Here is a 27,219-nt window from a genome sequence, read left to right on the forward strand (position 1 = left end):
GATTATAGTGAGCTTGCTGCTTTATTTAAAAGCATGACTTTTAAAAGCAACTATTTAAAAGCATATATACCGTTTTAAAGTTTTGCGCACTTAAAAGATATTTGAAATATTAAGCACTGATGTTTTAAAAGTCTGTAAGTGGTATGCAACTTAAAAACAAGAAGCAGTATCATTAAAGAAGACTGTTGGTGTTCGTGTGTCTTAAGTCTGCAAGGAAGACAAAAACTTGGCAGAAATAATAAGTGTGTGTGTGTATGTATGTATATATGTATGTATACGTATATATGTATATATATATGTGTGTGTGTGTATGGGATTGTAAATAAACAAGCAGGCACTAGGCAAAAAACTTTCTTTTTTCTCCTGTCAGGCCTTTTGCTTTTAATTTTTCTGTGGCCTCTTTCAATGAGTAGGATGTTAGTTCTGCCTTTTAAAAATATGAACGTTAGACTTTTTTCTAGTTTTGTTGCTTTTAATCTACGTGTGGCTTGGAGTTACCTTTGTATAATAATAATAATAATAATAATAATAATAATAATAATAATAATAATAATAATAAAATAATAATAATAATAATGATGACAGGAGAGAAATTAGACCCTGCTGACCAAGTTAAAGGGAAATGTTCCTGCCATTGATTATTATTGTTTGTTTATGTGATTGTGAAGAAATGGGGCAGCTGAGAGAAAAGCGAGGCGTTTGGGACGGTATCCAGGCAACGAGATAACGGCTTCCATCTTTGTTGAGGCGTGAAGCCGGGCAAGGCGGGGCAGCCCTTTATTGGCCGCCATCTTGGAATCGGGCACAAAGTAGTATTTAAAGGAGGGCGTGGCTTCATAAATTTTCAAGGAGGAGCGAGGGAGACCGAAATCGTGCCTGTGTGCGTGCACGCGTGGGCGCGAGAGCAACTTTTTCCTCCTCGCCCCCCGCCTCGGATCGAGACCCAGACAGCCCTCCCCTCCCCCACCCCGAAGGGGGAGACGCCGGAGAAAAGGTGAGTGAGGGAAAGGGAACGAGCGAGCGGGGGGGATGCGCGAGCGCGTGGAAAGGTCCAACTTTCAGGAAGACCGGGGGGGGCGGCTCTCGACCAGGAGCCCCCTTTTCTCATAGCGGTTTTTAATTAATGGAAGAGACCATTTGGGGAAGTAAAAAAAGGGGGGAGCGAGGATCCTAAACCCTCGTTTCCTCCCCCCCTTATAATATTTAATATATTTAAAAATATTAAAATATTAAATATTTAAATAGCACCACATAAGCATCACAATATAAGATATAATAAATATAATGCAATAATTGTATTATTATTTTATTACATTGTATGTACTAATTAAAATATTGCAAAGTAAGGAGGGAAGACAGACGTTCTTCCTCTCGTAAATCCGTCAGTAGCTTTTTCTGCAAGCCAAAAATAAGCGGACCTCATGGCCAAACTTGGCCCGCCAGCTGTTTTGGGACTACAACTCCCATCATCCCTAGCTAACAGGACCAGTGGTCAGGGATGATGGGGATTGTAGTCCCAAAACAGCTGGAGGGCCAAGTTTGGCCATGCCTGTTATATCTCCACATAACTTTTTATAAACCCAGGTACAACTAAACTAAATGGTGAGCGTTTATAGAAGGATGCTGTGATGACTGAGAACCAGCGTGGGCTTATCAAAACAAGTCATGCCAGACAAATCTCATATCTTCTCCTGTTTTGTTAAAGAGTTACAAGCTTGGTGGATCAGGGGGGTGCTGTGTGCGTAGTGTATCTTGATTTCAGTAAGGCTTTTGAGTCCACCCACCCACTCTCCTTTGATATTATTGTAGAGAAGTTGGTAAATTGTGGGCTGGTTGAGGTTGCTGTCAGGTGGCTTTGTAGCTGGTTGGCAGACCAAACCCAAAGAGTACTCATGAATGGTTCCTTTTCATCTTGGAAAAAAGTGACAAAGTGGGATGCCACAGGATTCTGTCCTGGGCCCGTTTTCATTCGATGTATTCATAAACCAGTTGGATGAAGGAATTGAGGAGATGCTCTTCCAGTTTGGAGATTGCACCAAACTGGGAGGGGTAGCTAATGCCGCAGAAGACAGAATCAGGACTTGATATTAACAGATTGGAGAACTGGGCCAAAACCAACAAAACAAATTTCAATAGGGAAATGCTCTTCTGGAACGTAGGAAAGATACAACCCTTCCATATCTATTAATTTGTGGCCCTTTTCTGATGCTCAAAAAACAGCTGCCTGAGGCGCCCTTTGGCCAGATTATAGTGAGCTTGCTGCTTTATTTAAAAGCATGACTTTTAAAAGCAACTATTTAAAAGCATATATACCGTTTTAAAGTTTTGCGCACTTAAAAGATATTTGAAATATTAAGCACTGATGTTTTAAAAGTCTGTAAGTGGTATGCAACTTAAAAACAAGAAGCAGTATCATTAAAGAAGACTGTTGGTGTTCGTGTGTCTTAAGTCTGCAAGGAAGACAAAAACTTGGCAGAAATAATAAGTGTGTGTGTGTATGTATGTATATATGTATGTATACGTATATATGTATATATATATGTGTGTGTGTGTAAGGGATTGTAAATAAACAAGCAGGCACTAGGCAAAAAACTTTCTTTTTTCTCCTGTCAGGCCTTTTGCTTTTAATTTTTCTGTGGCCTCTTTCAATGAGTAGGATGTTAGTTCTGCCTTTTAAAAATATGAACGTTAGACTTTTTTCTAGTTTTGTTGCTTTTAATCTACGTGTGGCTTGGAGTTACCTTTGTATAATAATAATAATAATAATAATAATAATAATAATAATAATATAATAATAATAATGATGACAGGAGAGAAATTAGACCCTGCTGACCAAGTTAAATCCGTAAATCCGTCAGTAGCTTTTTCTGCAAGCCAAAAATAAGCGGACCTCATGGCCAAACTTGGCCCGCCAGCTGTTTTGGGACTACAACTCCCATCATCCCTAGCTAACAGGACCAGTGGTCAGGGATGATGGGGATTGTAGTCCCAAAACAGCTGGAGGGCCAAGTTTGGCCATGCCTGTTATATCTCCACATAACTTTTTATAAACCCAGGTACAACTAAACTAAATGGTGAGCGTTTATAGAAGGATGCTGTGATGACTGAGAACCAGCGTGGGCTTATCAAAACAAGTCATGCCAGACAAATCTCATATCTTCTCCTGTTTTGTTAAAGAGTTACAAGCTTGGTGGATCAGGGGGGTGCTGTGTGCGTAGTGTATCTTGATTTCAGTAAGGCTTTTGAGTCCACCCACCCACTCTCCTTTGATATTATTGTAGAGAAGTTGGTAAATTGTGGGCTGGTTGAGGTTGCTGTCAGGTGGCTTTGTAGCTGGTTGGCAGACCAAACCCAAAGAGTACTCATGAATGGTTCCTTTTCATCTTGGAAAAAAGTGACAAAGTGGGATGCCACAGGATTCTGTCCTGGGCCCGTTTTCATTCGATGTATTCATAAACCAGTTGGATGAAGGAATTGAGGAGATGCTCTTCCAGTTTGGAGATTGCACCAAACTGGGAGGGGTAGCTAATGCCGCAGAAGACAGAATCAGGACTTGATATTAACAGATTGGAGAACTGGGCCAAAACCAACAAAACAAATTTCAATAGGGACAACTCTAAGGTTTTGCACTTAGGCAGGAAGAACTGGCTGCCCTAAGATAAGGGACGCCTGGCTTGCCACAATTTAAGGAAGGATATTGATAAGCTGGAACATGTGTAGAGGACGACGACCAAGATGATTAAAGGTCTGGAAACCAAGACTTTTGAGAAACAGTTGAGGGAGTTGGGTATATTTAGCCTGCAAAAAAGAAAAAAGGAAAGAAAGGTGACTGAGAGGGAGATATGATAGGTAAAGGTAAAGGGACCCCTGAACATGAGGTCCAGTTGTGGCCGACTCTGGGGTTGCAGCACTCATCTCGCTTTACTGGCCGAAGGAGCCGGTGTACAGCTTCTGGGTCATGTGGCCAGCATGACTAATCTGCTTCTGGCAAACCAGAGCAGCGCACGGAAATGCTGTTTACCTTCCCGCCTGAGTGGTGCCTATTTATCTAATTGCACTTTGAACTGCTAGGTTGGCAGGACCTGGGACCGAACAACAGGAGCTCACCCCGTCGTGGGGATTCGAACTGCCAACCTTCTGATCGGCAAGTCCTAGGCTCTGTGGTTTAACCCTCAGCGATAGCCACCTTCAAAAGGGCTTTTTCATAGCTGTCACAGGGAAGATGGAGCTTGTTTTCTCCTGCTCCGGAGGGTAGGACTCGAACCAATAGCTTCAAGTGACAAAGAGATTCTGACTAAACATCAGGAAGAACTTTCTGACTGTAAGAGCTGTTTGACATTGGAACGGTCTCTCTCAGGGGGTTGTGGACTCTACTTTGTTGGAGGTTTTTAAGCAGAGGTTGGATGGCCATCAGACATGGATGCTTTAGTTGAGATTCCTACATTGCAAGGAGTTGGACTGGATACCCCTCAGGGTGCCTATGATTCTTTGAAAAAGCTTTTTAAAACCCCCACAAATTATTAGGAAATGTTACATGGCTGGCCAGCAAAAAAAACCCCAACCCTGTTTATACAGTATTTGCTTCTCTTCAGGAAATACCTCCATATTCCCCTCTTAATTCTCCTCTGCCATATTTCTTCACACACACCCTTTATAATTTGCCAACTTTAAAGAAATATTTTGCCCCATCAGCCCTATCCCACAAGTTTTAAGTATCTTCCCTCATAATTGTTGCCCCTTTGGTTTATTATTTTATACATATACTTTGATCCAACATATGCAGCTCAGTTTCAGTTTTCCTTGTGGGCTGTGCAGGAGCAACTCTCATACGTATAAATGCAGGGCTGTATCCTTTATTAGACCTACTCAGAGTAAGCCCACTGAAACTGACGGACACGACTAACTTCTGGGTGTAAATTTCAAGGGTTCTTGATTGGTTGATTGGTTATCTTGAAAATGTTATCTTGAAAATGTTACCTGTTATCTTGAAAATGCTTATGACTTTTAAATAGAGAGAGAGTCTCCAACAACCCTTGTTCTGCCTCATTATTTTCTTCATAATTTTTTATATATTCCCGTATATGGCTGGGCTGAGAGGTGGAAGGGCAGACAGGCAGCATCTTTGGGGTTGAGGGGAAGGAGCTGAACACAAATATGACTCTTGGATCCTCCTAGTTTGAGGGTAGGGGGCCATATTCTGTCAGAATGATGCAAAGCACCATTATGAAAACTCTGCAGGGAAGGAGGTGATTTTACACTCCAGTTTTTCAGTCTGGCAAATGACTCCTGCTGTGATGCATGAAAGAGAAACTATCTTATTTATTCAAGAAATGTATGCCCTGACTTTGTTTGCATTGCTCATAGTGGCTTGCAACAATTAAATGCAATATCCCATTATTATTATTATTATTATTATTATTATTATTATTATTATTATTATTCATTTCTTATATTTTGCACCTCATGTTGAGCCCAGACTGCCTAACAACTTACTGCTGTTATTGAGAGCATCTGTACCCCGCTCTTCAGCCAAAAAGGCTCCCAAGGTGCCTTGCAGACAGTCAGTTAAAGTAAGACAGTTCCTGTTCTCAGGCTTACATTCTTAAAAAAAAAACAACACAACATGCAAGGGAAAGGGAACAGGGAGGGAAGAGGAAAAAATAAAACTCAGACACTAAGCTCTTAAAAATATGGAATGGAAACAGAACGGCTAACTTCATATAAAAACACAACAATTAACAACTCTTAAAACTGCAGCATTAAGGCATTAAACACTGACAGCAGTACCGATAGAGACAGGATATAATTATAAAAGTTAACCAGGTGACAATCAACAGATGGAAGCAGGCTTTTTACTATGACATTTCCTAATGCAATTAAAGGGAGAGCTGCCACCCTCTCCAAAACTCTTCTTTTTATTTGGGAGTGAGATGAGAGCTTTTCAGCAATGGTGCATAAGATAAATGTTGGTCACTTGGCTGCAGAATCTATGGCTCTCCAGATTTCCAGATGTTGGTTTTTTTTACTGCAGCTGCCATCATGCCTGACCATTAGCCATGCTGGCTTGGGGTTGATGGGCAACTTGAGTCTAGAGAACCGTAAATGCTCTCAGTGCTTCCTACAGTGGAAAAGCTCCCCCAACATTTCAGTGTGAAGGAGGAGCCCCTTCATTCTACAATTGGAGGAGCACATCATCTTATGGTAGCTGAAATGGGATGGACATCTCATACCCTGATTTTGTTCCTGTGCGATGCAGGGAGAAAGTTTGTGTATCCTGACCACCAGGCAATGGATGTAGGCTTTACCCTTCATGAGATTACAGCGGGAAATTCCCCTGAAATAAATACTGGAGCTGTATGAGAATTACAATTATAGTCCTTGGTGTTTCCTATTTTGAGGAAACTTGGCACGAAATCAGCACCTAAGAAAGACCACACAGTAATTTATATATATATATTTATAGTCCCATCTTCCTGGCTGTAGTTGAAAACCTCAAAACAGCTTGCAGACATAAAGAGAGCTTAAGATACAATGTATAATTCCCCCTCCCCTAGTTTTAAAAAATTTAAAGCTCGAAGCAGAAGAATAGGTTAACAAATGCAACTTTGATAACTATCGCTACATACCTGACTTGTTTCTGAAGAAGCTTGTTCTGCAACTCAGCCAACAAATCTGAAAGTTACTTGGCCATTGGTCTTGCAAGCTGGGGCTTGATGAAGTAGCTGGACTCTACCTGGAGAATTGCATGTTAGCCGTCCCCAAACTTCAACACCAGTAAAAACATTAGTAAATGCAGAAACTTGGTCCACCATGCATTTAAAACAATATGATAGTAGTTTAAACAGGCATGACTTCCCCCCAAGAATTCTGGGAGCTGTAGTTTAAGGGTCCAGAGAGTTGTTATGACCTAGCACTGAGATGGCTCAAACTCTTAAAGCACCATTAAGAAACCTTAAGAAGAGAGTGTTTTTAAGGCCCATTTCAAAGATCCTGACCGCCTTGCGAGTCGAACGTTTTGGCTCCTGAATGCCGCAAACTCAGAAGTGAGTGTTCTGGTTTGCAAACGTTCTTTGGAACCTGAATGTCTTCTGTGGCTTCCAATTGGCTGCAGGAGCTTCCTGCAGCCAATCAAAAGTCGTGCCTTAGTTTCCAAACCTTTTGGGAGTTGAATGGACTTTGGGAGTTGAGTTGAATGGAATGGATTCCATCTGACTTTTGAGGTACCACTATAGTAACTTTGGTGTTCAATTTGCAGCTTTGCTTGGGAGGGAAGTGTGGTAAGTCTTGCATACCCTCCAAGTCTGAGTGTTGGGAACAAGGGCAGCGGCAATTGGCTTCTCTTTCCACATCCTTCTCTCTCTTTTATTATACATTTTTATTGGGGGTTTTTTAACATATCATTTCCAACAATCATTTAACATAACTTCTTATTTTATACAATATTTTAGACTTCCGTCAACTACTTCTGAAGATTTCCCGTTCTTTATTACTTGTTCTGCATTTCTTAATTTCTCTATTACTTATAATTATCCTTAACTAATCATTCTCATCATAGTCTTTCTTGCAATATTTCAAATAGTCCTCCTTACAGAGCTTCTTGCAGTCCTACTAGCGTAATCTGATTATTACAATTGCATTTCAAATAGTTCAAATATTTACTCCAGTCTTCTAAGAATCTCTGATCCCGCAGATTTCGAATCCTTCCTGTTAATTTATCTAATTCTGCATAGTCCGCTTTCCACATCCTTCTCGCCAGCTTTCCAGCAGCATTTTTTGAAGCCCTTCTAAATGGACGTTTGGTCTATCCCGCTCAGCAATGCTAATGAATTAAAGCTAACCCCTCGCCCTGTTCGCCACTTCTGTTACAATTGCAGTCCATGCATTTAGAAGCAGTTTCGGTCATGATGCCACCATCTGAAATTAGATCCGCATTTTGGGAATGAGAAACAGGATCTGGGTGTCTCCTCAGCAGAGCTGCTGCTCACATAACCCTTTCAGAGCTGGTTTCTGCTCCAGTTGTAATTTCTCTTGGCACCAGTACAGTACTATTTTCTTCTCCAGAGTGGCTGCCAGCTGGAGAGAGTCCCAGTCAAGGAGCCAGGATCAGGCTCCCTCCTTAGCAAACTTTGATCCGTATCAAAAAAACCAACAACCCTAACTTTGATCCATACCCTCAGTGATAACTCCAGCAGGAATGCAGTCAGGCTGCTAGAGGTTAGTTGAGGTGACGGGAGCAAGTGAGTTTCTCTGTCTGTCTCTCTCTCTCTCTCTCTCTCTCACGTCCACACAGCAGAGGTGAAGCTCAGGTAATAAAAGATGAATAAAGCAGTGAATGTGTGTGTGTGACAAAGAAATTTGTGCAGTTTGGACTCAGAACCCGCTTGCTGTCCTTCTCACTGCTAAGCAAATCAGTCCCTTAAGCCAAGAAATAGTATTCTCAATGAAATTGAATATCAATATACGTATCAAGGCTTTGAGATTAGACCACTGAAGAAGCCCGGAAAACTACCTTTGGGGTGTGATACCTGCAAGCCCCAGTAAAAGGGCCCCATCGGGGGTAGACGGCGGCCTTTTGATTACTTGGACTGCCAGGGCGAAACAGGTGCAAAATGCTGGCACCCTGTCTATAACTTCAGTAACATCCATCTACAACTTGTCGGCGGTTCAAATCCCCGCGACGGGGTGAGCTCCCGTTGCTCGGTCCCTGCTCCTGCCAACCTAGCAGTTTGAAAGCACGTCAAAGTGCAAGTAGATAAATAGGTACCACTCCGGCGGGAAGGTAAACGGCGTTTTCGTGCGCTGCTCTGGTTCGCCAGAAGCGGCTTAGTCATGCTGGCCCCATGACCTGGAAGCTGTACGCCGGCTCCCTCAGCCAATACACGAGATGAGCGCCGCAACCCCAGAGTCGGCCACGACTGCACCTAATGCTCAGGGGTCCCTTTACCTTTATTGATTTGGAAATGTTCCAGGCCTTCCAAGACCTACCTGCTTCTAAAATGAACGCCAGCGTTCTGACTTGGAGGTTGCTGGGGGCAGCAGCTGGCTGTGTTCCTAAGATGTGGGGCGAGTGGGAAAAAGAATCCCTAGCATCCAGCAACACGGAAATTTTCATCCTGTGCTAAATCCTCTGCAGAACTGACTTGTTAGAATTTGCAAACATTCCCCTTCCCCAAGCTCACCTTAGATGGCTTTTCTTGCTTGCAAGAAGGTGTGAGGGTTGAGGCGGTGCTTGGCAGTAAGAACCAGTTAGCTTGAATCAGACCTTGAATCTTGGCTGTTCTTGTTCTTTTCGAGATTGGAGAAGGCTAATCTGCTGCCTTGGGCTACAACTCCCATCAACCACAGCCGGGCCAGAGTCACCCTGTGTAAACTCCTTTGGAAGGCTTATGCCCAGGCCCAGACCGGGGGGGGGGGGCATATGGGCCACTTGGCCCGGGCCTCCGATTCCAAAGGGGGCCTCAGTCAGCATATTCACAATAGCAGGGGATGCACTGGGGCGAACGCGGAGGCGCAAAGGTGGTGTGGCGGTGGGCGGATTCCCTGGGGCCATGGCTTGCAGTGAGAGAGAAAAGCTTTCCCAGCGTCCGGGGCGGGGCCTGCGATCGTCTCCACAGAGGAGTGCAGAACAGGCACCGGGTGGGATGAGTTTCAATATATTAAAACGAATTAAGTCTTTCTTTCAATCAACAGTGGCTCAAGAACGCATAAGTGGTTTAGCAATGATAAATATAAACCATGATAAGGCAAAGTTGCTTGATTTTTCCTTCGTAATTCAAGAATTTGCAGAAACGAAAGCTAGGAAAGCATTTTTAAATGTAAATACAGTTGGTACCCCGGGTTACATACGCTTCAGGTTACAGACGCTTCAGGTTACAGACTCTGCTAATCCAGAAATAGTACCTCGGGTTAAGAACTTTACTTCAGGATGAGAACAGAAATTGTGTTTTGGTTGTGTCGGCAGCAGGAGGCCCCATTAGCTAAAGTGGTGCTTCAGGTTAAGAACAGTTTCAGGTTAAGAACGGACCTCCGGAACAAATTAAGTACTTAACTCGAGGTACCACTGTACTTAAAATAATCCTTTTCCATATGTATTTTTAAAAAGCACTCTTGTATATCTATATTTTCCATTTTGTCTTTATAAGCAGATACAGTTCAAGCTTTGAAATAAAATTATTTGTTAGCATAACTTTTGTAAAAATTATGTATATGCTTAATTATTTATAAGACTTCAGTTATCCCCAGGGTAAAAAAAAGGGGGGGACACATTATCTACCTGGCCCAGGCCTCTGCAAGGCCCTGCTTATGCTATAACAAATAAGGCAGCCCAGGGATGTGTTAGCCCAAGGGGGCCGTTATTCCCATCAGGGCAACCTTCTGAGGGCCACATGCCCGTGGTGGGTGGGGCCAGAGGTAAAAGTGGGTGGGGGAGCCAATATAAATGTTATCTTTGCTGCAAGCAACAATCGCTTTGCTCTGCCTCCACAACTGGAGGCAGTAAGTCGTCTGTATCCCAGTTGCTGGAAACTTCAGGAGAGGAGAGGACTCTCGAACTCAAGTCCTGCTTGTGGGCTTCCTATTGGGGCTTCTGGGTGGCTGCTGTGAGAACAGGATGCTGGAGTAGGCCGATTTTTGCATGCTCACACACCAACCCCCCTTTCATCCAGACAAGCAAAATGCATTACTGTGGTACCTCAAGTTACAAACGCCTCAGGTTACAAATGCTTCAGGTTACAAACTCCGCCAACCTGGAAGAGTTACCTCAAGTTGAGAACTTAGCCCCAGGATGAGAACGAAAATCGTGTGCCGGTGGCGCAGCGGCGGCAAGAGGCCCCATTAGCGAAAGCACGTCTCTAGTTAAGAACAGTTTCAGGTTAAGAATGGACCTCCAGAATGAATTAAGTTCGTAACTAGAGGTACAGCTGTTTTGGGGTTCAAAGAAAACATTTTAGCCAGGTCAAGAAAAAAAAGGTGTGTGAAGAACCAAGGAAGGCCATTGATGGGTGTGGTCTGCAGAGAGTTTGAGGGCCAAGCAGAGAGATGCAGGGGCCACATTTGTTCTCTGGGAGCCTGAGGTTCCCCACCCCAAGTTAGCCTTTTGGGTGCCGCAAAGTTCCTTGCTGGTTTTGTGGCTGTGTGATTGTTTCCTTCCTTCCTTCCTTCCTTCCTTCCTTCCTTCCTTCCTTCCTTCCTTCCTTCCTTCCTTCCTTCCTTCCTTTTTTATTAAAAATACCGTAAAATGGCTACATACAAATTCAATAAAACCAAGAATACAGCACAAAGTGATACATAGTGTAGCAATTTCAGTTCCAGAGCCACAATGTGTTGATTAAAACCTGAGAAAATAAAATAGTTTTCTGACCACCTGCCTATATTATATGAAGCAGGTGCCAGGCAAATGTCGTTTTACATGGTCTTAAAACGGTCCGTATAGGTTCTCCACGGTCGGGTTTGTCAGGCTGGCAGGAGAACTTTCCTTTCCTCTTCTCTTAAGTAAAAGAAGGGAGACACTGCACGGTTCTTACGCATAACAAAAGTACCTTTTTGGTGGCGTTGTCTTTACTGTAAAAAGGAGGATGGCTCCTAATTTTGATTCCTTTTGAGGGGGTCAGCAGGGAATATTTGGCTCTGCTCTCGGAACTGAAAACATTTTGCAAAACAGAGCACCGTGCACAACAGCCCTTGTGCAAACAACAGAGCATTCAGACCAGACAATGAAAGGGAGCGTTTATGCTTGACAAACAGAAGGGTGTCTCTAGAGGGCTGGATCTCCACTGCCCATTGGAGCAGCGGGCAGAGAACCCTGCCCCTCTGATTGGAGGGAGGCCTGCGATTGGCAAGCCAGGTCTGGCATCCGCAGGTCTGGGCTGGGCTCTGGTTGGAGCAGGAGGGTGCCTTTGAATGCACACCTTAGTTGGCTTTGTATGTGCAGTTACTGAGAGCCCAAGCGGTGTCTCTGTTTGCATAGCTGTAGAGCCGGAGGCTCAGAGGCTGTTGTTGTGGTTGGCGGGAGTCCATTTTGGAGAGTGGCTGTGCACTTGATCCAAGCAAGGTCAGCGAGCCTGTGTATCTCACTTTGTGTGCACGTGGACAGCCGCAGGAAATAACCTGGAGCACAGCAAAAAGCCTGTCCAGCTGGAGAAACACTCCAAGCTGCAGTGGACAATTGCATGGAAGGATCACTCCACCAGGCAAGTGTTGCGATGGGTCTTGCACGTTTGGGGTGTTGTCCCTTCTCCCCACCCCGCTGCTTGCCCAGCCCCAATCTCCCCCTTGGAAATATCCTTTATTGTAAATGACCTCCTGTTCCAACTCCCTTTGCTCAGGGTGGGAGCCTGAAAAAGTCTCACCTGGAAAAGGCAAGCGATTTCTTCTTCCCTTGCAGAACCCCTGAATGTTTAGTGTGTGATTTGTGGTGGCCATGGAAAGGGAAGAGTCTTAGTTCGGTGGTGGAGGAAATCTTGCTTTGTGTCCCGGGTTCAGATCCTCAGTGGCATCTCCTGGTAGGGCTGGGAATGTTTCGTGCCTGAAGCCCTGGAGAGCTGCTGCCAGCCAGTGTTGACAGTCCTGGGACTGATGGGCTGAGTCAGCCTAGGGCACCTTGCTATGGGGGTCCTGTTCTTGAGGACTCCTTGGCTGATGCCCGTGGGGAAAACGAGGCAAAGTGGCTCTGCAATGTATGTTTTTATTAGAAGTAAGGTTGTCTGCAACTATGTTTGACTCAGAGTAGACCCACTGAAATTGGCCATGCCCCTTCATGTGAATGGATCTGCACAGCTCATAATATTTGTCTAGCGAACAGCTGAACAATTTCCCCTGAGGAAAGGATCACATATGGAATTACTCGTTTAATAATAATTGCACCTTATCAACTTTGCATCTTATCTGCTGTAAATATGTGCCCTGTTTTTCTTTCTTTCCTGGATGTGTGTGAGATAGTTAATTGCAATTAAACCTGTTAATTAGGCATGTGTTTGTGTAGCTCTTGGATGTGGGTTCTCCTCTCAGCTGAGCAATTACTAGGCATTTTCATGCCACTCGTTCGTCAAAAAAGGCTTAAAAAAGGCTTACGAATGTCGCTGAGAACACAATCCCCTCCCTCGCAATCTAAGGTCACATCCAAACCAGACATGATTTAAATCCCATTTCCCTCCCCCAAAGGATCCTGGGAACTTTGTTTAAGGGTGCTGAGAACTGTGAGGGATGAACTACAGTTCCCAGCATCCTTTGAAGGAAGCAACATGCTTTTAAATATATGGGTGTGGGTGTGGCCTATGAGACATGACACAAAAGGAAAGGGGAGTGGGAGGGAAGAGGAGGTGAAAAGCAGGTCCAGGCTCTAATTCTTAGTTACAGTCAGTGCTTTTTCGGGGGAGGGGTATTCAAGGGTACGCAGTACGACACCTTTTTTCCAAGCCTAGAAGAAAAGCACTGGTTACTTGCCGCAGCCAGAATGTCAATGGTTGCAGTGAATAAAAAATCTGAGGGAGAGGAGCATAAAATTGCTGGTCTTTTTAGCCATATTAATAGAGCAACCCTCTAGTTTCAACTCTCTTCCTTTGCCTGATGGAATGGCTGCTGAGCTGACTGCTCCAGTTGTCCCTGACCATTGGCCATGCTGGCTGGAGCTGATGGGAGTTGTTGATAAAAACGGGTAAAAAGGTAAAGGACCCCTGGACAGTTAAGTCCAGTCAAAGGTGACTATGGGGTTGCAGCATTCATCTTGCTTTTCAGAACTTGCGTGGCAAGTTCCCGCCTCCCACCAGTAGAAATAAAGACACATGGCACCATTATTTTATGTTAATGGGCTAAAATTGGCCACAACTTTATTAGTTACAGGTAAAGAGCAGTATTGGCTTAGGCACTGGTCCTATCCGGCTTCAGCCTGTTTGCTTGAAGACCAGGAAGGGTTAACACCAGCAGGGGGAGTTCTGCTGATGCACATCAACTAGGCACTCCCCCGGGGGGGGGGTCACCGCTCGGGGGGCATGTCTTGGGCCCTGCCCTCCATAGGCTTCGGACGGGGCCACGCCCCCCGGAATACTTTACCGGACTACCCTTCAATATTGGGGGGAGGTGATGGCGCTCCCCCCCCAACACATCTACATAGCAACACCCCTACCAGTGCCTAACCTCCAAAACCAAAGGAGTTGTGAGGATTTGCTACGAGGTAGGCGAAGAACCAAATGGCCGGTGCCAATTTGCCAAGTGGAAAAAATTCCTACCAGGCCCCTTAACGGCGACCAACCGAGGTCCATAGCAAGGTCAGAAGGGGAACCTTAAAGGGCGGGTGGGTGGGAAAACCTCAACAGCTGAGCGGAACCAAAGAGGGAGATCCCAGGGCTGCACTTGCCTTAAATGAGGCAAGCCACACACCCTGAGCCAGCCGATGACGCGGCCCAAGGATTCCCCTGAACGCGCTGGGGCTGGAAGCCAGCCTCCATGCATGTGTTGAGGGGCATGAAGCCCGCAGCACCACCTCCTCCCAAGGTTGGAAGTGGCTTTGTCCACAGACAGCTTTCCAGATCATGTGGCCAGCATGACTAAACTGCTTCTGGCGCAACAGGACATTGTGACCAGAGCAAACAGAAATGCCGTTTACCTTCCTGCCGCAGTGGTACCTATTTATCTACTTGCATTGGTGTGCTTTTGAACTGCTAGGTTGGCAGGAGCAGGGACAGAGCAGCTGGAGCTCACCCTGTTGCGGGGATTCGAACCACCAACCTTCCAATCAGAAAGCCGAAGTTGTTGATAAGCAGCTTGCAGTGGGGACACCTCAGGCTAGAACAAGTGGCCTTCTGTTTGCTTAACCTTTCTCCCCACTTCCTGTTTCTCCCAGGTCTCTCGCCATGGTGAACGAGTCCTTCGGCGCCGGCAACGGGGTGGCTGTCCTTGGCAACGGGGCGGCCGTTGTGAGGTCCGACGGCAGCAGCGGCAGCGACAGCTCCAAGGAAAGCTCACGATGCTCCACCCCTGTCCTCGACACCGAGCGGCACGACCGCCTGTGGGAGAAGATGCGGAGGCGGCAGGAGTCTGGGGACAAGTGGTTCTCCCTGGAGTTCTTCCCTCCAAGGACGTCCAACGGGGCCGTCAACCTGATCTCCAGGTGAGGGGTCTGTTCCAGGGCAGGCTGTTGAAATCTGAGCGTTGTGTAGAAGTGGGAGAGGGATGGTGGGTTGTTTAGTCATTTAGTCGTTTCCGTCTCTTCGTGACCCCCTGGACCAGAGCACGCCAGGCACTCCTGTCTTCCACTGCCTCCCGCAGTTTGGTCAAACTCATGCTGGTAGCTTTGAGAACACTGTCCAACCATCTCATCCTCTGTCGTCCCCTTCTCCGTGTGCCCTCCATCTTTCCCAACATCAGGGTCTTTCCAGAGAGTCTTCTCCTCTCATGAGGTGGCCAAAGTCTTGGAGCCTCTCAGCTTCACAATCTGTCCTTCCAGTGAGCACTCAGGGCTGATTTCCTCCAGAATGGAGAGGTTTGATCTTCTTGCAGTCCATAGGACTCTCAAGAGTCTCCTCCAGCACCATAATTCAAAAGCATCAATTCTTCGGCAATCAGCCTTCTTTATGGTCCAGCTTTCACTTCCATACATCGCTACTGGGAAAACCATAGCTTTTACTATACGGACCTTTGTTGGCAAGGTGATGTCTCTACTTTTTAAGATGCAGTCTAGGTTTGTCATTGCTTTTCTCCCAAGAAGCAGGCGTCTTTTAATTTCGTGGCTGCTGTCACCATCTGCAGTGATCATGGAGCCCAAGAAAGTAAAATCTCTCACTGCCTCCATTTCTTCCCCTTCTATTTGCCAGGAGGTGATGAGCCCAGTGGCCATGATCTTCGTTTTTTTGATGTTGAGCTTCAGACCATATTTTGCGCTCTCCTCTTTCACCCTCAATAAAAGGTTCTTTAATTCCTCCTCACTTTCTGCCATCAAGGTTGTGTCATCTGCATATCTGAGGTTGTTGATATTTCTTCCGGCAATCTTAATTCCGGCTAGGGATTCATCCTGCCCAGCCTTTCGCATGATGAATTCTGCATATGGAGGGAAATGAATTCTGTATATGGTGGGATGGTGGGAGCGTGGGGTTAAACTATGGAACTCGCTAGAAACACCATAACCAGACACTGGAGAGACCTGTCAGGAGTAAGCATGGACCAATGGTACCAAATAGTATGGGCAACAGTCCTACTAGAAAAATTAACCAATAAACTGAAACTGACACGGGGACAAACAGAAGAAGACTCCTTCACCCCGGTATGGCTCCCCTTTATCACATACACAGCCCAACAAGACAATGTCAATAATCCACCAACAGCATACAAATCAATAGGACTATCAATAGGGCTAACCAGATCCAAAACACCCACCCACCCCACTCACATATGAAAACAAAGATCACCACAGCCAATCACAAACAAACAACCACACCCTAGGCCAACCCCAACTTCTCTCACCACCAAAGGAACACAAGTGAACAGCATGAGCAATGCTGACACCAAACCCTACATACATTAAGCAAAATGGTAACATCGCCCAAATGTTACTTTAGACATTTTTTCCGACTCATTGTAAATCATTCCCCAGAATGCTTTTGTTATCTTGCACGTCCACCACAAACTTTTTATTTGTCTCTGTTGGGTGGCAATCTGCAGGCTTGACCGCATGGGTGCAGGCGGCCCGCTCTTCATCGACGTGACCTGGCACCCGGCTGGCGACCCAGGGTCCGACAAGGAAACCTCCTCCATGATGATGGCAAGCACCGCGCTCAACTACTGTGGCCTGGACACCGTCCTCCACATGACCTGCTGCAACCAGACCAAGGAGATGATCACGGCGCACTTGCAGAAGGCCAAGCGGCTAGGTCTCAAGAACATCATGGCGCTGCGTGGAGGTGAGTTAAATCGAGGAAAGATGATAGCTAGATAATCGAGCAGCTGCTGTTCCCTCGGGCCTGAGAGGGATGGGGTTGTAGGATCTCTCCGTTGGCTCTCTTCAACCTCTTTTCTGCTGGTCGTTCCGCAAGTGAGGAGGAATGCCCGCGTTTTCTATTTTTCCTCTTCCCTCCTCATCCATCTTCCTTTTGTGTCAAGTCTGTTTTAGACGTGACAAAGAACAAGTGCTTGATTTGACTTTCCGCCCTCCCCCATCTTTCATCTTTGGTTCAGATTGTAATAATTATTTTAACGGAGAACGAATTTGTCCCCCTCCACCCAGTTCCCCTTTGTGTTGCGACTCTCTTTAGATTGTAAATCTGGGAGCAGCCTTCTTGTTGGATCTGCTTATACTGCCCTGGGAGCCTAATTTGCTTTATTTGTTTTGGCTGAAGGAAGAGGTAGTGATAACAGGACTAAAGTCAGGCCCATCAGGAGCAGACATGGATTTCCATCTGGGATGGAAGTTTTCTATCCACTGAGCTTCTGTCTGTCGCAGGGACCAGAAAAGCAGTAGGCAGAAATCCTGCTTTGTTGATCCATATCAGGGGTAGGCAAACTAAGGCCCGGGGGCCGGATCTGGCCCAATCGCCTCCTCAATCCGGCCCATCGATGGTCCGGGAATCAGCGTGTTTTTATATGAGTAGAATGTGTCCTTTTATTTAAAATGCACCTCTGGGTTATTTGTGGGGCCTGCCTGGTGTTTTTACATGAGTAGAATGTGTGCTTTTATTTAAAATGCATATCTGGGTTATTTGTGGGGCATAGGAATTTGTTCATAATTTTTTTTTCAAAATATTGTCCAGCCCCCCAACATGGTCTGAGGGACAGTGGACCCGCCCACAGCTGAAAAAGTTTGCTGACCCCTGATCTACATGGAAGGAGGAGGCCTAATTTTTAATACACATCCATGTTCACTGGATGTCTTGTCCAGGGCTTGTTTAACCATTAAGGAAAATAAGTACAGTGGTACCTCGGGTTAAGTACTTAATTCGTTCCGGAGGTCCGTTCTTAACCTGAAACTGTTCTTAACCTGAAGTACCACTTTAGCTAATGGGGCCTCCTGCTGCTGCTGCGCCGCCGGAGCACGATTTCTGTTCTCATCCTGAAGCAAAGTTCTTAACCCGAGGTACTATTTCTGGGTTAGCGGAATGTGTAACCTGAAGCGTCTGTAACCTGAAGCATATGTAACCCGAGGTACCACTGTGCGTGTGTGGGGGGGGGGAACACCCCCACCAAACCTTAAAAGTGCTTAGGGCTTCTAAAGGGTTGAATCTGGCTGTGAGTCTTGTCCAGGAGAAAGAGAGAGAGAGGGAGGGAGGGAGGGAGAGAAAGGTAAAATGAAGTAAAAGCTGGTACTCTGGGGAGTGTGTGTATTTACAAAAGTGTTGACCGGGCACTTCCTGTCTCTCCCCACAGACCCCATTGGGGAAGAGTGGCAAGAGGAGGTTGAGGGTTTCAACTACGCTGTTGACTTGGTGAAGCACATCCGCTCTGAGTTTGAGGATTACTTTGACATCTGTGTGGCAGGTAAGAGAGAGAGAGAGACTGGCGGTGTCTGTGTGCACATGCCAGTTCTGCAAGGATTACTAAAGGAATGTGAGAATCTGAGCTGGATAGAGATCCGCTCTATGAACCAACTTTAACTCTGGTCTTGGTACATAATAAAAGCCTGCCGGATCAGTCCAAAGGCCCAGCTAGCCCTGTTCTCAGATCGCTGTGGGGAAATGGCCAAGCTGGATTCGAACACAAGAGCAACAGTATTTGCCTTTCATGCACGAGCCACACCTTTGCACAGCTGGGTGTTGTTGTTGTTTAGTCGTGACCCCATGGACCAGAGCATGCCAGGCACTCCTGTCTTCCACTGCCTTCCGCAGTTTGGTCAAACTCATGCTGGTAGCTTCGAGAACACTGTCCCACCATCTCGTCCTCTGTCGTCCCCTTCTCCTTGTGCCCTCCATCTTTCCCAACATCAGGGTCTTTTCCAGGGAGTCTTCTCTTCTCATGAGGTGGCCAAAGTATTGGAGTCTCAGCTTCAGGATCTGTCCTTCAAGTGAGCACTCAGGGCTGATTTCCTTAAGAATGGAGAGGTTTGATCTTCTTGCAGTCCATGGGTCTCTCAAGAGTCTCCTCCAGCACCGTAATTCAAAAGCATCCATTCTTTGGCGATCAGCCTTCTTTATGGCCCAGCTCTCACTTCCATACATCACTACTGGGAAAACCATAGCTTTAACTATATGGACCTTTGTTGGCAAGGTGATGTCTCTGCTTTTTAAGATGCTGTCTAGGTTTGCCGTTGCTTTTCTCCCAAGAAGCAGGCATCTTTTAATTTCATGGCTGCTGTCACTATCTGCAGTGATCATGGAGCCCAAGAAAGTAAAATCTCTTACTGCCTGCACAGCTGGGTAGCATCCGAATAATATGTAACCTTTGGAAAACAAAAAACCCCCAACCTCTAGCCCTGAATTCCCCTGTCTTTCTCGTTGGCCCTGAAGGTTACCCCAAGGGACACCCGGAAGCAGAGAGTTACGAGGAAGACTTGAGGCACCTGAAGGAGAAAGTGTCGGCAGGAGCCGACTTCGTCATAACGCAGCTGTTCTTTAGGTCAGAGACCTTCCTCAAGTTCTTGAAGGACTGCCAGGCTATTGGCATCACCTGCCCTGTCGTGCCCGGGATATTCCCTATACAAGTGAGTTGTGTTTGGGTCCTGCTTATGGGATTCTCCCATTAGGGCATCAGGCCCTGGAGGACAGGATTCTGGCCTAGATGGGCCACTGGCCTGATTCAGCAGGGATCTTATATTTGGTTTTTAAAATACATACTGTATTTTTCGCTCCATAAGACGCACTTTGTTCCTCTTAAAATCTAAGGGGAAATGTCTGTGTGTCTTATGGAGTGAATGTGTGGTCCCTGGGGCGGGGGGGGGGGGGGACACGGCCTTCCCCCCACTGCCAGCCCCACAAGCTCAGGGAGCAGCGCGAAGGCTGCTCCTTTCGCTGAAGCCTTTCCTTTCGCCTCTCCTGGTTTCAGCGAACTCTCCTGGCTTCAGCGAAAGGAACCCGAAGCCTCCGGAGCACAGTGGGAACTCCTGCTGCGCTCTGGAGGCTTCGGGATGCCTTCACTGAAGGCGAAGGCAATGTGGGAGAGGGAGAGCTGCGCAGCGCCCCTTCAGCGAAGCAGGAGGAGGAATGGAAGGGGCTCCGTTCCTCCTGCTGCTTCGCTGAAGGGGCGCTGCGCAGAGAGGGGAGATTTTTTTCCTCTTGTTCTCCCCCTCTAAAACAAGGTGCATCCTATAGAGCGAAAAATACGGTATATATACAGTGGAACCTTGGTTCTCAAACTTAATCTGTTCCAAGAGTCCGTTCGACTCCCAAAACCATTCGAAAACCAAGGCGCGGCTTCAAGCAGAAGCCGCGGCGGACATTTGGCTTCCGAAAAACGTTCAAAAATCAGAACACTTACTTCCGTGTTTTTGGCGTTCAGGAGCCAAAACGTATGAGTATCAAGGCACGATTCTGTGTGTGCGTTTGTGTGTTGCAGTTTTTTGTGCTTTTAACTTTTTGCTTTTTTCCCACTGCCTTGAGACTTGAAACAATTGTATAGAGGGTGATTAATAAATTGATGATCATGATGATCTGAGTAGGGCTGGGTGATATACAGTGGTACCTCGGGTTACAGACGCTTTGAGTTACAAACTCCACTAACCAGGAAGTGGGTTGCTCCAGGTTAAGAACTTTGCCCCAGGATAAGAACGGAAATTGCGCGCCAGCGGCAGCAGGAAGCCCCATTAGCAAAAGCATGCCTCAGGTTAAGAACCGTTTCTGGTTAAGAACGGACCTCTGGAACGAATTAAGTTCTTAACCCGAGGTACCACTGTATCAACATATCATCCAGCATATTGTGATATTGATTTCATAGCTTTTGACCTGGCAATATATCGCGAATCATGATGCGTGTTAGCTCTAGCCAATACGTTGTCCAAAACCGGTTTCAAAGCATGATACCAGTTTCAGCATTTTTGACCAGGCATATATTGCAAATCATGGGGTGTGGGGGGGGTGCTATTCAAAAAATGGCAATGCAAGAGTAACCGTGAAGCTCTACATAGTTCCATCCTTATTTCAGACATTGTGATATATCAGTATATTGCGATGTTCAGATGGGGATATATTGCGATGTTGAAAACCACATGACAGAAGCAGAAGTCCCAGCAAAAGAAGAATGGGTACAAAACCTTATGGAATATGCAGAAATGGCAAAACTTACCAGAAGAATAGGAAATCAAGATAACATTTTTTTAAATAAAAGAATGGAAATGGTTTATTGAATATTTACAGATAAATTATAAACAGACTGGCAGGGTTATTGTAATAACCTGCAGTTTTATAGGAGTATATATTTAAAGAAGATGAACAAATGAGCAAATTTAGTTGATTTGGATATGCAGAAGATGTTAAAAATAAATTTAAGGAGCCACAGAAAGGGGGGGGGGGGGAAGTCAAGTTCTGAAATATCAAAATGATTGTAAAATCAGTGAAATGTATAAAATTTGTGAAATGTATAAATTTGAAAAGAATGAATGGATGAATGAATGAATGAATGAATAAATAAATACCAGACATCATCCAGCCCCAGCTCTGAACAGGGCTAGCATTCGATCCAACTCATAATTTCTCTCCCCCCCCCCTTTCTCTGCTGTAGGGCTATCATTCCTTGCGCCAGCTTGTGAAGCTTTCGAAGCTGGAGGTGCCGCAGGAGATCAAGGACGTCATAGAGCCCATCAAGGACAACGACGCGGCAATCCGGAACTACGGCATTGAGCTGGCCGTCACCATGTGCCGGGAGCTGCTGGACAGTGGCCTGGTCCACGGCCTGCATTTCTACACCCTGAACCGGGAAGTGGCCACCGTGGAGGTCCTCAAGCACCTGGGTCTCTGGAAGGAAGACCCTAGGTGAGCACCTCCATTTTTTCTCCTATTACTAAGAGAGCCAATCTTCGTAAAGCAGCTTACAAAAGCTAACTACCGTATTTTTCGCTCCATAAGACGCATCTAGTTTTTAGAGGGAGAATGCAAGAAAAAGAAATTTATTTAAAGGGAGCGCTGAGCAGAGTCTGAATGCATCCCAAGCTCTGCTCAGCGCTCCCTTTCACAAGCCGCGTGGAGCGTGTGAAGAGACTGAGGGTAAACAGCATTAAAACCCCACACCCACTGATGAAAGTTCTGAATCTGAAACTGACTCAGATGGTTCGGCAGCAAAACCCCACAGAGCGTGCGTGCAGCGCTTGCAGGCTTTTCCCCGAGGAGGGAGACATGCCGCCCTTCTCCCTCTGGGAAAAGCCCCCCAGAGCTCCACATGGCTCTTTAAAGGGAGCGTGGCTCTTGGGGGCTTTTCCAGGAGGTGGGGGAAGGGACAGAGCGTGACTAAGCCAGAAGCTAGAACAGCGAGAGGGAGCGCTGTGCAGCGATCTCTCTCGCTGTTCTGGCTTCTGGGATAGCTGCGCAGCCTGCATTCGCTCTATAAGACACACACACACACTTCCCCTTACTTTTTAGGAGGGAAAGGGTGCGTCTTATAGAGCGAAAAATACGGTAGCTTGCAACATCTTTTTTAAAAAAAGGAAAACCAACTTATTTATGTGTTGCTGTAAACAATGCAAGTGCAGGAATGGAAACAAACAAGATTCCGGTCAATAATTGCACAGTTTTGCAAAGATGCATCGAGTTATGATGGAGGTTTAACAAACAATTTCTGTCAAAATCCGAAATAGAGTATGTGCAAACAGGAAATAAAAAAGTAAAGGAGAGGGAGGGAGGGAGGGAGAAAAGGGGGGCGAGGAAAGAAGCCAGCAAAGTAATAAGGAAAGGTATTGTGTGGAATCAGAGAATTGTACAGTTCAAAGGGACCCTGAGCATCATCTAGTCCAGGGCTCAGCAACCTTTTTCAGCCGTGGACTGGTCCACTGTCCCTCAGACCATGTGGTGGGCCGAACTATATTTTTTTTGGGGGGGGGGGGGGAAATGAACGAATTCCTTTGCCCCACAAATAACCCTGAGGTGCATTTTAAATAAAAGCACACGTTCTACTCATGTAAAAACATCCTGATTCCCGGACCGTCCGCGGGCCGGATTGAGAAGGCGATTGGGCCTCATCCAAACCCCTGCAATGCAGGAATATGCAGCTGTCCCATATGGGGATCGAACTTGCAACCTTGGCATTATCAGCACCGCAATCTAACCAACTGAGCTATTTAGTGGGTGGACCCTTTTTATTTATATATTTATGATCTTTAAGGACAATATTCACATGCTTTCAACAGAATTTCAAAAAGATTAGAGTGGAACCTCGGGATGCAAACGGGATCCATTCCGGAGCCCCGTTCGCATCCTGAACAGAAGGTAAGACGCACCTGCGGGTCGCGTTTCACCGCTTCCGCACATGCGTGTGACATCATTTTGACCGTCTGCGCATGCGCGAGTGGCGAAACCCAGAAGTAACGCGCTCCGTTACTTCCGGGTCGCCGCGGAGCGCAACCCAAAAATACTTATCCTGAAGCATATTTATCCCAAGGTATGACTGGTGACAGCAGTCATGAAATTAAAAGACGCCTGCTTCTTGGGAGAAAAGCAATCACAAACCCAGACAGCATCTTAAAAAGCAGAGACATCACAGGTCCGTATAGTGAAAGCTATGGTTTTCCCAGTAGTGATGTATGGATGTGAGAGCTGGACCATCAAGAAGGCTGATTGCCGAAGAATTGATGCTTTTGAATTACGGTGCTGGAGGAGACTCTTGAGAGTCCCATGGACTGCAAGAAGATCAGACCTCTCCATTCTTAAGGAAATCAGCCCTGAGTACTCACTGGAAGGACTGATCGTGAAGCTGAGGCTCCAATACTTTGGCCACCTCATGAGAAGAGAAGACTCCCTGGAAAAGACCCTGATGTTGGGAAAGATGGAGGGCACAAGGAGAAGGGGACGACAGAGAACGAGATGGTTGGACAGTGTTCTCGAAGCCACAAACATGAGTCTGACCAAACTGTGGGAGGCAGTGGAATACAGGAGTGCCTGGCGTGCTCTGGTCCACGGGGTCATGAAGAGTCGGATACGACTAAATGACTAAATAGCAACAACAAATGACTGTATATCTAACCCCCCTCTGTCTGACCTTCCAGAACTCTTTAAACATTGCCCATCCTTTCTAGAATCTGTTTATCTTCTTTTCCATCGTTGAACCCAAAGGAATGCATCTTGCCACACTCTTTGCTATCTTGTGGGTATTGTTTCCATGCTGGCTGCCGGGTAAGGGAAACTCCATCCTCTGCAGCCTTCATAGATGTGAAGGCTAGAAATATCTTTTTTTTTAAATGGCCTTCTAGCCAGCAGACTGGCAGAAGGGTAGCAGAGGGCGATTCTCTACCACCAGTTGCTTGGTGGCCCATGCAAGGGTAGGCTAGAAATTCCTGATTGAACAGGCAACAGCACCTTGGAGAGCAGTCTAAGGTTTGGGTTAAGGACGACGGACAGCTCTCCTGCAAGTGGGGCCAGGCATACAAGTTGTCTCAGCGAGAGCTTGCTTTGACCAGCAGACTCTACTGGCTTCCTCCAGTCAGCCTGCGCTAGGAATGTGTAATTCTCTGGAGCGTTCAGTCTCTCCCAATACAAAGACAGAACAGGCAATCTCCTCGGGTGGGAGATTAATTCTTCTGTCTCTGTGCCTGCCACTGTTCTTCCCTGAGCTTAGCTTCTCCCAGTTATGAGGCACGCTCAAAACAGTTATACATCACCAGAGACGGAGAACTTTAAAGTGTTAAGATCAGAAGGCGGAAAACATGAAAACAACGAGAAGCAGCAGGAACGAAGAGTTGGAGATATGCTTCAGAGGTCCAGACTACGGGGAGCCCGGAAAAATTAATAATTACAATTTGGACTACAATTTGGACTTTTTAAATTTTAGTTTATTGTTTTTAATCAGATTATGATGCGGATATGTTGATTGGCTGCTTTTATTGGAAAATCAATAAAAATGATTTTAAAAAACAACAGTCATACATCAGGGTGCAATTAATTCTTCCTTACTTACATGCTGTAAAAGTAAACCTCATTTATTCACTTGTGTATATATCCCAATTTTTGCACACAGTCCCCCCCCCCACATTTAATCCCTACAACAATCTTGCGAGGTAGGCTAGGCTGAGAGACAGTGACCAGCCCAAGGTCCCCGTATGAACTTCAGGGTTCCAGTGGGGATTTGAAACTTGGCCTACCACATCCCAGTCCAACCACTACAACCACAATGACTCACTTGCTGGGTATAAAAATAAGCCATCCCTTCAGTTTTTAATTCAGGGGGAACAAAACACGTGTAAGCTACCGGGAAGTGTTGAAAAAGATGCAGCACGCAAGTATAGGTGCAAATATATGTTTTAATTTTCTCTCCCTCCTTCTCCCTCCCCTGCAAGGCGTTCCCTGCCCTGGGCGGTCAGTGCTCACCCCAAACGGCGAGTTGAAGATGTCCGACCCATTTTCTGGGCCTCCAGGCCAAAGAGTTACATCTACCGAACTCAGGAATGGGATGAGTTTCCTAATGGCCGCTGGTGAGTGTGGCGGGGGGGGGGCAGGTGGATGTATCCCTCTGGAAAGATCTGGTTGAACTGGGAAGTGATGGGAGGCGTATCTGAATTAAAACAGTAGATGCCAGAAAGATGCAATGGTTATAGACCCGTTGAAGTTGTTATATATAATTTTTATTAAATTTTACATTTCAAAATATTCTTTTAAACAACCTTAAATCCGTGACATCCCTTCTTCTCTTTCCGTGGTTCATTTTGCATACCATAAAGGTAAAGGGACCCCTGACCATTAGGTCCAGTCGTGGCCGACTCTGGGGTTGCAGTGCTCATCTCGCTTTATTGGCCAAGGAGCCGGTGTACAGCTTCCGGGTCATGTAGCCAGCATGACTAAGCCGCTTCTGGCAAACCAGAGCAGCGAACGGAAACGCCGTTTACCTTCCCGCTGGAGCGGTACCTATTTATCTACTTGCCCTTTGACGTGCTTTCGAACTGCTAGGTTGGCAGGAGCAGGGACCGAGCAACGGGAGCTCACCCCGTCATGGGGATTCGAACCGCCGACCTTCTGATTGGCAAGTCCTAGGCTCTCTAGTTTAACCCACAGCGCCACATACATCCCTGCATATTTTGCATTAATTAAACCATTCGGTACTCCATTGTTACATCCATCAAAACTTATTTACACTGCTGAATTTATCTTATTGCTGTCAGTGTTTTTAAACGAACACAATTTTCACCTATATATCCAGTAAACATTTTCCAGTCTTCTCTAAACATATGTTCTTCTTGTTCTTTTATGTTAAATCTGCAAGTTGCGCACATTTCATCAGTTTAAGTTGCCATTCTTCTTTGGTTGGGACCTCGTTTGTTTTCCATTTTTGGGCTAACAAGACACGGGCTGCAGTAGTAGCCTACATAAATAGTCTTTTTTGACACCTGGGAATTTCCCTCTAATAGACTAACCGATAGGTTAATGGAATGACTTATCTCTTAGGCCTGTTAATTTCAGCGGGGCTACCCTGTGTAAAACCTAGTTGACTGAAACCCATAGGGTTGTCTACTCCCAAGTCCAGAAAAGACCCTATATTTTCTGGGGCAGATTTCCTTGTTTTATTCCCTTGTTCGATTCATTATTTCATGAAATGGATACACCACTTGACTGTAAAAAAATAAAAAAGCAAACGAGCCTCAAAGCGGTTTGTAAAAAAGGCAAAACGATAAAAATTATCAGTAAGAAAAATGTAACAGCGATAATGTAAGACTTTCAAGAGCTCAAGTTAACCTTTGAAGCTACCTTTGAAGATGACCCGGAAACTGCAATTAATCTAGAATGCGGCAGCTACACTGGTGACTGGGAGTGGCTGCTGGGACCACATAACACCAGTTATGAGAGATCTGCATGGCTCCCAGTACGTTTCCGAGCACAATTCAAAGTGTTGGTGCTGACCTTAAAAGCCCTAAACGGCCACGGTCCTGTATACCTGAAGGAGCATCTCCACCCCATCGTTCAGCCTGGACACTGAGATCCAGCGCTGAGGGCCTTCTGCGGTTCCCTCATTGCGAGAAGTGAGGCTACAGGGAACCAGACAGAGGGCCTTCTCCGTAGTGGCACCTGCTCTGTGGAACACCCTCCCTTCAGATGTGAAGGAAATAAGCAGCTATCCTATCTTTAAAAGACATCTGAAGGCAGCCCTGTTGAGGGAAGTTTTCAATATTTTCCA

General features: G+C 45.9%; 1 protein-coding gene across 1 annotated transcript in view; it reads left to right on the forward strand.

The window, feature by feature from the left end:
- The first annotated feature begins 779 nt into the window (after positions 1-779).
- The window catches only part of MTHFR (methylenetetrahydrofolate reductase), a 34,183-nt gene continuing 7,743 nt past the window's right edge, over positions 780-27,219 (forward strand). The window contains exons 1-7 of the mRNA XM_081921752.1: positions 780-994; positions 14,837-15,103; positions 16,651-16,889; positions 18,349-18,459; positions 19,425-19,618; positions 21,631-21,881; positions 25,391-25,526. Of these exons, the coding sequence (XP_081777878.1) occupies positions 14,847-15,103; positions 16,651-16,889; positions 18,349-18,459; positions 19,425-19,618; positions 21,631-21,881; positions 25,391-25,526 (1,188 nt within the window). The 5' untranslated portion in view covers positions 780-994; positions 14,837-14,846. The remainder of the gene's footprint in view (positions 995-14,836; positions 15,104-16,650; positions 16,890-18,348; positions 18,460-19,424; positions 19,619-21,630; positions 21,882-25,390; positions 25,527-27,219) is intronic.

Source organism: Podarcis melisellensis (genome assembly GCF_964234715.1).
Source record: "Podarcis melisellensis genome assembly, chromosome: 8".
Lineage (NCBI taxonomy): Eukaryota > Metazoa > Chordata > Lepidosauria > Squamata > Lacertidae > Podarcis > Podarcis melisellensis.